A 14,269-nucleotide genomic window follows, 5' to 3' on the forward strand; every position below is an offset into this window, starting at 1 on the left:
TTTTGCTTTAGTTCGCTTTATTACATCTACATGTGTTTATGTAAACTTACATATAATAAATAGCTACTGTACATCATGTTTTCATCAAATTGGCTCAACTATCAGTAACATTGGATGTATTTGCCATTGTTTCTTTGTCTTTGTAGATTATATATTTTTTTGTTGTTCTTCCAAAATCAAGATGAAAATTCCAAGCGTTACACTTGTAAACACAGCCTGGTATGTCATTGCTGACAACTGAGTATATTTTCAAGATTACAATTTGTCAACAATAATGGGTGCCACAATTTAAACAATGTTGTGTTTGCAAGTCTAATATTTAGTATTTCAACATATTTCAGGAACAAAGAAGAATAAAAAACCCTTTTTTTCACAAACAAACAATTTCAATTTCATCAAAGGTTACAGCTATTATGCCTGTACACACCACCCTGTCTGTCCTCTGTCATGGAGATATTCCATAAACCTCAGTCCATCCTGTGTTTATGAAGAAATACACTAAACAAGTATATCCCGTACACCTCAACCCATCTTTTGTTACTGGGGGCAGTGTATACCATTCTGATTTCGAAGAGTTCATAAAGTATTTCTACAAACTAGGCTGCGCTCAAGGTTGTCTACACTATGGTTGCAGACACGTGTCATTCACCTTCACAGAAATATCCCATGCTTACCAAGTCTATGTCTAATTTTTTCTACAACAAATGACTCAAGAGTTCTCTATTACACACACCTAAAATTCACACATACTAGAACAGTGATCACACACATCCATCTCTTCAAGAAAACTTCACATACAAACAAACAGATCTCTCTCTCTCTCTCTCTCTCTCTCTCTCTCTCTCTCTCTCTCTCTCCTGATGCATTATATATAATGGAAGTTATCATGGACAGTTCTGTCACTCTCTGTTTCCTGGAAAGCAAGTGATTATGTATGTATAATTTCATAAATTTTTACATTGCACACAGCCCTAGGAATGGTCAGTCTTCAAATAGACACTGTATCTGCACTGTCCTTGAACTGCCCTTCAATTGACCATTACAAAACATGGCAAATTACTACATTGACAACCACACAAATATAATATATATGAGCACCTCTCTAACTTCCAACAACACTATCCTAAAATTTTGGGAAAATAACAGATTATGTCACTAACAGGAAGAGGAACATCTGCCCCTTTTTTTTGCATTCTCCACATTCACAATATGTGATGTTATATGTCCATATGTAATTCACAACTTTCAACATTTACAAAGGAGACCATATGTAAGATTTCACTGGCAGTAACTTAACATCTTGGAAGTACAGAATTGTCTCTTCACCTTGAAAGACATTTGTGTGCAATCTGCTGTTGCAAGCTCTTGGCTGTAGAGAATTGCAAAATGTTGGGCAGTTTTCTCATGCAGGGTGGAACTAAATCTCTGGTATCTGTAACTCATAGATTCAATATGACGTTGTCCTGGAATGTCTGTTCTAGTCTGTGGATACAATCCGGAATGTGCGTCCTAGTCTGTGGAGACAATCCAGAATGTCTGTCCTAGTCTGTGGAGACAATCCAGAATGTCTGTCCTAGTCTGTGGAGACAATCCAGAATGTGCGTCCTAGTCTGTGGAGACAATCCGGAATGTGCGTCCTAGTCTGTGGAGACAATCCAGAATGTCTGTCCTAGTCTGTGGAGACAATCGGGAATGTGCATCCTAGTCTGTGGAGACAATCCGGAATGTGCGTCCTAGTCTATGGAGACAATCCGGAATGTGCGTCCTAGTCTGTGGAGACAATCCGGAATGTGCATCCTAGTCTGTGGAGACAATCAAGAATGTCTGTCCTAGTCAGTGGAGACAATCCGGAATGTGCATCCTAGTCTGTGGAGACAATCCGGAATGTGCGTCCTAGTCTATGGAGACAATCCGGAATATGCATCCTAGTCTGTGGAGACAATCCAGAATGTCTGTCCTAGTCTATGGAGACAATCCGGAATGTGCGTCCTAGTCTGTGGAGACAATCCGGAATGTGCATCCTAGTCTGTGGACACAATCCAGAATGTCTGTCCTAGTCTGTGGATAAAATCCAGAATGTCATCCCTAGTCTATGGAGACAATCCGGAATATGCGTCCTAGTCTGTGGAGACAATCCGGAATATGCGTCCTAGTCTGTGGAGACAATCCGGAATATGCGTCCTAGTCTGTGGAGACAATCTTGCCCTCCACAGGTCCTTGCTCTGAAATCTCTTCTTCCTCCTCATCATCTTGATCATTGAATTCATTGGACTTGTCATAGTTGAAAGTTGTTCTCAGCAGGTCAACTTCGATGGGGAAAACATCGGCATCTTTCATTTGTTTGTGGCAGTCTTCATGGTAGTTTGACATTGCTGAGACAAAACGTTGTAGCTGGAATACAATATCTTGTACTGCAATGACAAAACAAAATTTGGAAATTTTTAGAAGCTTTCCAAACAGATACATCAGATGCTTATGAAGACTAAATAAATATGTGTCCTATTTTGTTACTTTCTTTTCTATGTCTTGCACTGGAAGATCAAAAGATTATAAAATAGCTATGTCACACATTTCTATATCTTACACTGGAAGATCAAAAGATTATAAAATAGCTATGTCACACATTTCTATATCTTGCACTGGAAGATCAAAAGATTATAAAATAGCTATGTCACACATTTCTATATCTTGCACTGGAACATCAAAAGATTATAAAATAGCTATGTCACACATTTCTATGTCTTGCATTGGAAGATCAAAAGATTATAAAATAGTTATGTCACACATTTCTATATCTTGCATTGGAAGATCAAAAGATTATAAAATAGTTATGTCACACATTTCTATATCTTGCATTGGAAGATCAAAAGATTATAAAATAGCTATGTCACACATTTCTATGTCTTGCACTGGAAGATTAAAAGATTATAAAATAGTTATGTCACACATTTCTATATCTTGCACTGGAACATCAAAAGATTATAAAATAGTTATGTCACACATTTCTATATCTTGCACTGGAAGATCAAAAGATCATAAAATAGTTATGTCACATATTTCTATATCTTGCAATGGAAGATCAAACGATTATAAAATAGCTATGTCACATATTTCTATATCTTGCACTGGAAGATCAAAAGATTATAAAATAGCTATGTCACACATTTCTATGTCTTGCACTGGAAGATCAAAAGATTATAAAATAGTTATGTCACACATTTCTATATCTTGCACTGGAACATCAAAAGATTATAAAATAGTTATGTCACACATTTCTATATCTTGCACTGCAAGATCAAAAGATCATAAAATAGTTATGTCACATATTTCTATATCTTGCAATGGAAGATCAAACGATTATAAAATAGCTATGTCACATATTTCTATATCTTGCACTGGAAGATCAAAAGATTATAAAATAGCTATGTCACACATTTCTATATCTTGCACTGGAAGATCAAAAGATTATAAAATAGTTATGTCACACATTTCTATATCTTGCACTGCAAGATCAAAAGATCATAAAATAGTTATGTCACATATTTCTATATCTTGCAATGGAAGATCAAACGATTATAAAATAGCTATGTCACATATTTCTATATCTTGCACTGGAAGATCAAAAGATTATAAAATAGCTATGTCACACATTTCTATATCTTGCAATGGAAGATCAAAAGATTATAAAATAGCTATGTCACACATTTCTATGTCTTGCACAGGAAGATCAAAAGATTATAAAATAGTTATGTCACACATTTCTATATCTTGCGATGGAAGATCAAAAGATTATAAAATAGTTATGTCACACATTTCTATATCTTGCACTGGAAGATCAAAAGATTATAAAATAGTTATGTCACACATTTCTATATCTTACACTGGAAGATCAAAAGATTATAAAATAGCTATGTCACACATTTCTATATCTTGCACTGGAAGATCAAAAGATTATAAAATAGTTATGTCACACATTTCTATATCTTGCACTGGAACATCAAAAGATTATAAAATAGTTATGTCACACATTTCTATATCTTGCATTGGAAGATCAAAAGATTATAAAATAGTTATGTCACACATTTCTATATCTTGCAATGGAACATCAAAAGATTATAAAATAGCTATGTCACACATTTCTATATCTTGCACTGGAAGATCAAAAGATTATAAAATAGCTATGTCACACATTTCTATATCTTGCACTGGAAGATCAAAAGATTATAAAATAGCTATGTCACACATTTCTATATCTTGCAATGGAAGATCAAAAGATTATAAATAGCTATGTCACACATTTCTATATCTTGCACTGGAAGATCAAAAGATTATAAAATAGTTATGTCACACATTACTATATCTTGCACTAGAAGATCAAAAGATTATAAAATAGCTATGTCACACATTTCTATATCTTGCACTGGAAGATCAAAAGATTATAAAATAGTTATGTCACACATTTCTATATCTTGCACTGCAAGATCAAAAGATTATAAAATAGTTATGTCTTCATGTCTTGCAATGGAACATCAAAAGATTATAAAATAGCTATGTCACACATTTCTATATCTTGCACTGGAAGATCAAAAGATTATAAAATAGCTATGTCACACATTTCTATATCTTGCACTGGAAGATCAAAAGATTATAAAATAGCTATGTCACACGTTTCTATATCTTGCAATGGAAGATCAAAAGATTATAAAATAGCTATGTCACACATTTCTATATCTTGCACTGGAAGATCAAAAGATTATAAAATAGCTATGTCACACGTTTCTATATCTTGCAATGGAAGATCAAAAGATTATAAAATAGTTATGTCACACATTACTATATCTTGCACTAGAAGATCAAAAGATTATAAAATAGCTATGTCACACATTTCTATATCTTGCACTGGAAGATCAAAAGATTATAAAATAGCTATGTCACACATTTCTATATCTTGCACTGGAAGATCAAAAGATTATAAAATAGTTATGTCACACATTTCTATATCTTGCGATGAAAGATCAAAAGATTATAAAATAGCTATGTCACACATTTCTATATCTTGCACTGGAAGATCAAAAGATTATAAAATAGTTATGTCACACATTTCTATATCTTACACTGGAAGATCAAAAGATTATAAAATAGCTATGTCACACATTTCTATATCTTGCACTGGAAGATCAAAAGATTATAAAATAGTTATGTCACACATTTCTATATCTTGCACTGGAACATCAAAAGATTATAAAATAGTTATGTCACACATTTCTATATCTTGCATTGGAAGATCAAAAGATTATAAAATAGTTATGTCACACATTTCTATATCTTGCAATGGAACATCAAAAGATTATAAAATAGCTATGTCACACATTTCTATATCTTGCACTGGAAGATCAAAAGATTATAAAATAACTATGTCACACATTTCTATATCTTGCACTGGAAGATCAAAAGATTATAAAATAGCTATGTCACACGTTTCTATATCTTGCAATGGAAGATCAAAAGATTATAAAATAGCTATGTCACACATTTCTATATCTTGCATTGGAAGATCAAAAGATTATAAAATAGTTATGTCACACATTACTATATCTTGCACTAGAAGATCAAAAGATTATAAAATAGCTATGTCACACATTTCTATATCTTGCACTGGAAGATCAAAAGATTATAAAATAGTTATGTCACACATTTCTATATCTTGCACTGCAAGATCAAAAGATTATAAAATAGTTATGTCTTGCAATGGAACATCAAAAGATTATAAAATAGCTATGTCACACATTTCTATATCTTGCACTGGAAGATCAAAAGATTATAAAATAGCTATGTCACACATTTCTATATCTTGCACTGGAAGATCAAAAGATTATAAAATAGCTATGTCACACGTTTCTATATCTTGCAATGGAAGATCAAAAGATTATAAAATAGCTATGTCACACATTTCTATATCTTGCACTGGAAGATCAAAAGATTATAAAATAGTTATGTCACACATTACTATATCTTGCACTAGAAGATCAAAAGATTATAAAATAGCTATGTCACACATTTCTATATCTTGCACTGGAAGATCAAAAGATTATAAAATAGTTATGTCACACATTTCTATATCTTGCACTGCAAGATCAAAAGATTATAAAATAGTTATGTCACACATTTCTATATCTTGCACTGGAAGATCAAAAGATTATAAAATAGTTATGTCACACATTTCTATATCTTGCACTGGAAGATCAAAGACATTAATAAAAAGAGTGATATTCGACGTTTGAGGCACCAATTAAAAATTAACACCTATTTTACTGATCAAAAGGTATCAATGAATGAATGAACGATCACAACAAACAAAACACATAAACACACACATAATCAAATATATACAAAAACAAATTACTAAATCAATAATTAAATAAACAAATAAATAAATATAAAAATAAATAAATAAACAAATTAATTTTTTTTGCATTGAACATAATGAAGAAAATATCAATCACCTATTTCTTAAGCTACCATAAAACATGAAGTGATTCTACAGTGTTTAAAGTTGACAGACATCAATGTACAATGCATAATGAATGGTGTTTATAAACATTGACACTGACATATTCACAGCCAGCACAAGGCACAATCTAATCCCTGCTCCTCATGTTCACACATAACAAGAAGAAAAGAGGAAACTGATAATACCATGACATCATGATAATTTACATGGCAACTTTTACATACATGTAGAGAGCAAATAGGAATGAAAACTACAACAACATACCATGTTTTTGGTCCAAAAGTTCTAGTTTCACTAGCACATCAGACCTCATCTTGGCAAAGCGCTGTCTGGCATCTTGACGACATCGTAATACTAGCCTTGAATATTTACAAAAGACAATTTCTTTTTGTCAAATTGAGTGTAGATGCTTCATAAATATCAATGAGTCAATGACAATAACATTGCTGATAAAGGTACTTCTTAAAGTCACTCCACACAATGAATTTTCAGGTATGGTAGATACTCTGTAGTTTATATCAAGGGTATTGCAATTATGAATTATTACTTATGCACATTATTGTCCACAAAGGTTTAAGCAAATGTTATTCATTTCCTGTGGCTTTTTAGCTACACATTTTAACCCTTTCAGCACAATGGTTTGGCCCCAAACCCATTGTTCTCAATGGCAATTGTGGATCTGTTTAATATGTTTACTGGGGGGGGGGGGGGGGGGGGGGATAAAGAAGTTAAAATAGCTACAAGGATGACACTGCTTGGCATGTCAAAGGTCATAGGTCAATCTCTTGATATATTGAGAAACACAAACAGATGAACAGATGGTGGTGTTCTAAATATGTGTTTACACACAAATAAATCAGCACTGTACTTATAAATGTACAGTCACCAATCAAGATAGCATCATACTAGTCAGATATGAAGACAAAATATGATAACAAGACAACAGGCCAACTTCACATTATTTTCCTCAACTATTACCAGTTTATGAAGTATTTACCGATGTCCGTATTCCTAAATTAAGATGTGATGTATTTACCTATACTCATAGTTGCCGGTTTCTACTCTGTACAGTGGTTCTCCTAAAGCTGCATAGGCGTATTCTTCATCATCCATCTCTTTCACTTTCAAACAGTATGACTAAAAGTAAGTGAATTGAAAAATATTATTACTAATATTAGCACTGGTGAATCTTGATGTGTGCAACAACCTCCTTACAACAGAACAGTAATCACTTTTCATAAACAAACATTCTTTGATTAACTCTCATATTCACGAAGTTACATGTCTGAGTAGAACATCAGTCTAAATTATTGGCAGGATAGAACTTATCACCATCATTTTTCTTCCATAAATTAAAATGCTGCACTGGTACTGATATTGGTAGTTGGGTCTATTCTGCCATCTTTCATACTTAAAAGACGTTATATTCATCCTCAATTTTCCCCAGACGTCCATTGGAATAATGGTCCATTTCTTCAGTGTAATATTAGTACATTGGGTAATATTGTACAAGATTGTTATAGAAAGTTCCAGAAACTTACTAAGTATTCAAATTTGGCATCTAAGTATTTTTTAATGGTTAACTTGGTATCTGGCACTGCCTTGTTAAGATATGTACTTAAGTCACTCAGCATCTGAAAACAAAACAAACACAGCCATATGGTTAGGCAGTATGTACAATGTGTATTCTGATAACAAGCCTGTACTGTTCATTGTAGTTCTTTCACCATTGTTTTCTTTATTTAGGCTCTACCACATCAAAGTTAAACAATGGTTTCAAGGAGATGGCAACATGAAATTCTGTAATATCACAGTCTAGGTAATTATTGATGTGACTTGTGGCACCTTCCTTCTCTTCTAGCTTTCATCAAAATTCAACAAAAATTGAAAGGCATTTGGCACCTAACTCTGTCTCTGTTTATCTGACATTTGTACCTCACAGCTGAATGTACTGATAATTGTGGTAGTGGCTTAGGATAGTCGTTTGATGATAAATTTGATGAAGGTAATCAACAATCATGAAAAAAAAGCCTAAATGGGAAGTTACAGGACCATGTACACACAATAGGGGATTACTAATGATGCAGCCATGTGCATACACTGGGTGGGGTTTTTTTGAATTTCATAGCATCGCTTTGACCGTATGAGAATCATGATGGGCACTTTCGCAACATATGCAAATAGTCGTACAGGGAACACATTTTGAAACATATGCATTCTCTGACAACAAATGGAACATTTTTAGCTACTATAGTCTGTAGAAGCTATTGGGATGGGTATCCGTCCGGCGTCAGTATGTATGTATGTATGTATGTATGTATGTCCGTTTGTGAGGCGTCCATTCACTCAAATATCTTGAGAACCGCAGTACTAACTGATTTCATATTTGTTGTATAGATGCAAAATATGATTATGAGAAACATATTTTTTAAATTTTTGATATTGTTGAAAATATTCAAATAAGCCCTAAAAAAGGTGTTTTTGGTAAAAAATCTTCTTCTTCATAACCGCTGGTCAGACAGCTTTGATATTTGGTATACAGGTCTCTAGGGATAACCCAACTTGGATTTGTTCAAATTGTGATGAAATATGCAAATCTGTATTTTTTAGGAATTTTTTTGTCATTTTTGGTCAAAACTTTATTTCATTAAAACCACTCATCTGACAGCTTTGATATTTGGTATACAGGTTCCTACTGATGAGCTAAATATGATATATTGAATATATGAGGAAATCTGAAATTTTGTATTTTTGTGCAATTTGTGCCATTTTTGGTAAAAAAATGTATTTCTCAAACAGACAAACACTACTTGTCTAATGCCTTTGATATTTGGTATACAGGTTCCTAGGGGTTGTCTTAGTGTGATATAGTGAAATTTGATGAAATCTTCAATTTTTTTATTTTTGGGTCAATTTTTGCTATTTTTGGTCAAAATATTTGTTTCTCAAAAGTTACTCATGTGATAGCTTTGATATTTGGTATACAGGTTCCTAGGATTTATCTTTATGTAATATATTGAAATGATGATCAAATCATCAATTTTGTATTTTTGCAGGTAATTTTGCCATTTTTGGTCAGGCTACCCTGAAATGAGCTATCAAAGACATTCACCTTCTTCATCAATACATGTGTCACATAAAGTTATTCTCTACATAATAGAGTGGAGCTCTGTCGACTGTTGAGTCGCTTGTTTTTTTAAAACTGCTGGTCAGACAGCTTCAATATTTGGTTAACATGTCCCTAGGATGACCTTAGTGAGATAGTTTCATACAGTCAGGAAATACCTAATTTTGTATCCATGTCTATAGTAGCTTCAGGGACATTGGCCCTATGTTTTCAGTTTATTTTCGATTAACATTTAGTCGTGACATGTATACTGGTATATTCACAGACATCATATGCAAGATTCAATGACAATGAACGTCTGAAACATGGCAAAATTATATGATTCTGGGACCAAACACGGCACATCCGATCAGAAGCGTGGCTTTTTTACATTGGCACAGATTTACAATAATCCAGCTTTTATAGGGGAAGTTCTTGTTTAAATAATTACTTTCAAGAATGGAATAAAAAAGGGCACAATGCACATCTACAAAATATAAAGTAATAGTTTCTCAATATATGGTTTAGGAACATTGTAGGGAAATGATTTCAAAAGTATGGTAACTCTAGTGTTCCCTAACATGGTTGTATTGATAAAACACAGACATCCTACTAAACTGCCTTCCCAAGTGAAATCACCACTTAAAGTGCATGATATAATGTTTGGGATACCAAAGTCGATATGTCCCTATTAATATCCGTTACAGTGTTCCTATCTCTTTCAGAAAACTGCAAGGAACTTTGACTGGTGATTCACAAGTGTAACATTGCTTGCTGATTGTGTTATCTTCAATAAAACTCCCTGCACTTAACTCTGTACACAAAACTCTGAACTCTGCACAACATTCAGAAGCTTGTGAAAAATTTTGAAATTCCAACTTTAGAGCTAAACATGCAATCAAGTGGGACTAAGAGCTTTGGGTGAATTTTGCCATGGATTCAAGTATGGAACATCTTGATGAACTTACTGATGAAGAGCTTGTACAAGCAGCAACAACAATCAAACAACCACAGCTTTTTTCCATTTCTTGTGAGTGTTTTGCAAATGAAATTCTTCAAGTTCAATGATTTTAAACAATAGATCGTCCTGTACTTGTGATATGTTGTTCTACAGAATCATGTGTGCATGTGTGCACTTGACTCGTACTGATATGTTCTTGAAAAGTTTGCATAAGGCTGCTCAACTGGCAGACTAATAAAGTCCCTTCCTTCCAACTTCACTTCCCCTTGTATTCACCTTTATCATACACATATTATGGTGGTCCACACATTTATCACAATCTTTTGTATTGTGTTGGGTGTTTCAGCTTGGACGCCCTCAGTCACTTTAGAAATGCCACAGCTTGCCTTGCATTGTGGACTAGTAAATTCAATCACATCGTACATGTACTAATTGATCTACACTGGCTGCCATTTGAAGCTAGAATTAAATTCAAAATCTTGTTGATGCCCTTCATCGTGCTGCACAAAACTTTATCTCATGGATCTGATCAAGATACACACCCCTGCCAAAGATCTCAAATAAAGTGATTCATTACGTTTGCTGCCACCTCACTGAAAGTTCAATAAGGCATACAGGTACACAATGCATTCCCTGTCTCTCCATACCTTCTATGTCTTTTCAATGGATCTCATAGCCTACTGAAATTTGTATTGCTACCGGTAGTTCTGTTGACAGTTTTGAGCTGGATTCTTATATTCAGAAATCTGATTCTTATATTCACTTAAATTGAACAACAATTTTCAAAGACTGTAAGAAAGATGATTAATGTTACATAAGTCATCTTGTTCAATGCTTTTGATGAGACTTCTACTTACAGGTTTTACTGTCTTCAACATCCTAATACCATACTTTTCTATATTTCTATGTGCTTCTCCAAATTGCATGAATGCTTCACTGGCCTTGGGCTGTGTTTCCCTTGCTCCAATCACAGAAAACACATCACCAAAAGCTGAAAAGGAGAAAACAGTCAATGCTAAAGTCAAGAAGTAAACTATTTGTAAAGATAATGCTTTCTTAGAAGTACAGTAGTTCATTCATGTGTTTATACTCAATGCATTTTGTGTAAGTGAGTTCAATTGTCCCAGTCTATAGTGTCTATGGTCAAACAATTCTTCAAGTTTATCACATGTATCGCTCCCCATCAGTGTTCCCTGAAAAAAATTGTTTTTTGATCAAGTTGAAGATAACTGAATTTTGTGTGAGTCAAGGACTTGTGTGGTACAAAACATTATACATGTTTGGCACACTGCAATGAAGGGGAAAAATTTTACGATTTTAGACGAGAAGTTTTTAAGTTTTTATTATTTTCAGTGTAATTTTGGGTGTTCTCTTACAAGAAAACCCATCTTCAAAAGTAACAACCTACCATAACACTAAAGAAGGAATGATGAACTATCTCAAAAAGCATTTATTTCACATTCATGTCAAATATACCGGTATGTCCACAGATGCACTGTACAATGGCAGCTTCTAGCAAGCTACAAACTGATATGTATTTATGCAAGTCAGTTGTCAGTATAGTACAAGTATCAGGGGTATTTAAGAATACTTCATTATTTACACGAGAAGTTATATTTCCTGTTTTTATATAAACAATGTAGTGCCATCTATCGTCAAATGATTTTTTTTCTTGACTCCTTATATTCTCATGCAAAGGCTGCAAAACTACAGCATTGACTCAATATTTACATGTCACCGACGTTTGATAAACTTAGCTTTGTGTGTCTGTGATAGGTCATAGACTTACCTTTGTGTGTCTGTGATAGGTCATAGACTTACCTTTGTGTGTCTGTGATAGGTCATAGACTTACCTTTGTGTGTCTGTGATAGGTCATAGACTTACCTTTGTGTGTCTGTGATAGGTCATAGACTTACCTTTGTGTGTCTGTGATAGGTCATAGACTTACCTTTGTGTGTCTGTGATAGGTCATAGACTTACCTTTGTGTGTCTGTGATAGGTCATAGACTTACCTTTGTGTGTCTGTGATAGGTCATAGACTTACCTCTGTGTGTCTGTTCTAGGTCATAGACTTACCTTTGTGTGTCTATGATAGGTCATAGACTTACCTGTGTGTGTCTGTGATAGGTCATAGACTCTGTGCGTCTGTGATAGGTCATAGACTTACCTTTGTGTGTCTGTGATAGGTCATAAAAACTTCTTAGTAATCTCTTAGAATGTTCCATCATTCCTTTGTAGAGCTCACTAGTCTTTTCAAGCTCTTCAAGTTTCTTGACAAGACTATCTGTATACAGAATGTATATGTACTTATATAAAACATCTGCAATTTCAGTCCTTTCATTTTAACAATGGACATCAATGAAATATTTTACCCTACATCATCAGGGTTTGGTACATCCTCATTGCCCTGCATGGAAGCAGTGAATCTACAATTGCATCAACTGGGAAAAAGGTGAAATAATTCAATGTTTTGGCCTGCAAGCACATCTTCAGGAGTTAACCCATACCATTGTTACCAAATAAAGTATGATATAATAAATACATTGGTTGCTGCTGCACACAAATATAGACTGTTTGTGTGTTCACACAATTGTGTCTGTTCCTGCTGTAATCCATTAACATGTGATTTCCATAGCTTGTGATTACACTGCTGATAACAAAGTAAGCAATTTTCAAAGCTGTGTTAAAAATTCCAAAAGATATTTGGTTTTTGAATATTAATGATAGAATTGCTATATTATTATGAATCAGTCCTCCACAATACGTTATTGATGTATTCAGAGTTGGTGTGAAGTTTCCTGTTATTTGTGACTGACATGAGGCTGTGCATCACAGAGAAATGACAATCAGGACATCTGTCTCAACACAGAGTTAAAATATTTAAATTTCAAACAAACAGCCAAAGGCGCATTGCAAATGTATTTGATCATTTGTCCTCAGCATCTGTCTGTAATAATAACAAATACGATATTTTGCAAAATTATAGGTAATATTTCAAAATTTGAAAGTCTTGAACATACTGGTATTGTTTATCTACTGTTTAAATCAGTAATTGACCAATCAGTATCTTTTTATAGACTCCTTATTCACTTGAGTGGGTTACATCACCACTATTTAACAAGAGCTGTCATTGTTACAACTACTGTAAGGAGGAATTCCAAAGACTACATACAACCTACTGAAAAGTGGTTCCTTACAATTTATTAACAAGGTCAATGCAGATTATTTCAATGCTGCAGGACATATTTGAAGTATGTTATCTAGTGTCTGGAGTCCAATTATTAGCATGCAGAAATTTACTGCGCATTCTAATTCTGTATTTCACATTATAAAGAACTACAGTTACTCATTTGTAATGTAAAACTTGAGAAAAAAACCCCAAAATACATGTCCTACAGTATGGATAGTATTGCTAAATACATTTGTCATGTCAGTGGAAACAGATCACGCCTGATCTCTTCATTTGAAAGTAGTCTTCTCATGAGTATGCCTGGGAATGCCTTGTGATATGGAGTCAAATTCAAGTACCGGTACACTGTTTTTGCAAGAGTATTGTACTTCATGTTCACATTTATAATACGACCGTAGCTATTACACAATTACGTTTTCCTTGCATACCTGTCAAATTCAACTATTTCTTTGGGGGGGGGGGGGGGGGGGAGGAAGAACACCTGAAGAGTACTGGATCTA

At 33.9% G+C, this 14,269-nt stretch overlaps 1 protein-coding gene across 3 annotated transcripts in view; it reads right to left on the bottom strand.

Moving 5' to 3' along the window:
- Nucleotides 1-14,269, bottom strand: part of LOC139150810 (PRKCA-binding protein-like) — a 24,142-nt gene continuing 9,873 nt past the window's right edge. For all 3 annotated transcript variants that reach the window (XM_070723207.1, XM_070723206.1, XM_070723205.1), the window contains exons 4-9: nucleotides 12,747-12,863; nucleotides 11,436-11,569; nucleotides 8,053-8,145; nucleotides 7,548-7,648; nucleotides 6,776-6,870; nucleotides 1-2,411 (exon numbers count right to left, since the gene is read on the bottom strand). In XM_070723207.1, the coding sequence (XP_070579308.1) occupies nucleotides 2,182-2,411; nucleotides 6,776-6,870; nucleotides 7,548-7,648; nucleotides 8,053-8,145; nucleotides 11,436-11,569; nucleotides 12,747-12,863 (770 nt within the window). In that variant the 3' untranslated portion in view covers nucleotides 1-2,181. The remainder of the gene's footprint in view (nucleotides 2,412-6,775; nucleotides 6,871-7,547; nucleotides 7,649-8,052; nucleotides 8,146-11,435; nucleotides 11,570-12,746; nucleotides 12,864-14,269) is intronic.

The sequence above is a fragment of the Ptychodera flava genome, chromosome 15 (assembly GCF_041260155.1).
Source record: "Ptychodera flava strain L36383 chromosome 15, AS_Pfla_20210202, whole genome shotgun sequence".
Taxonomy (NCBI): domain Eukaryota; kingdom Metazoa; phylum Hemichordata; class Enteropneusta; family Ptychoderidae; genus Ptychodera; species Ptychodera flava.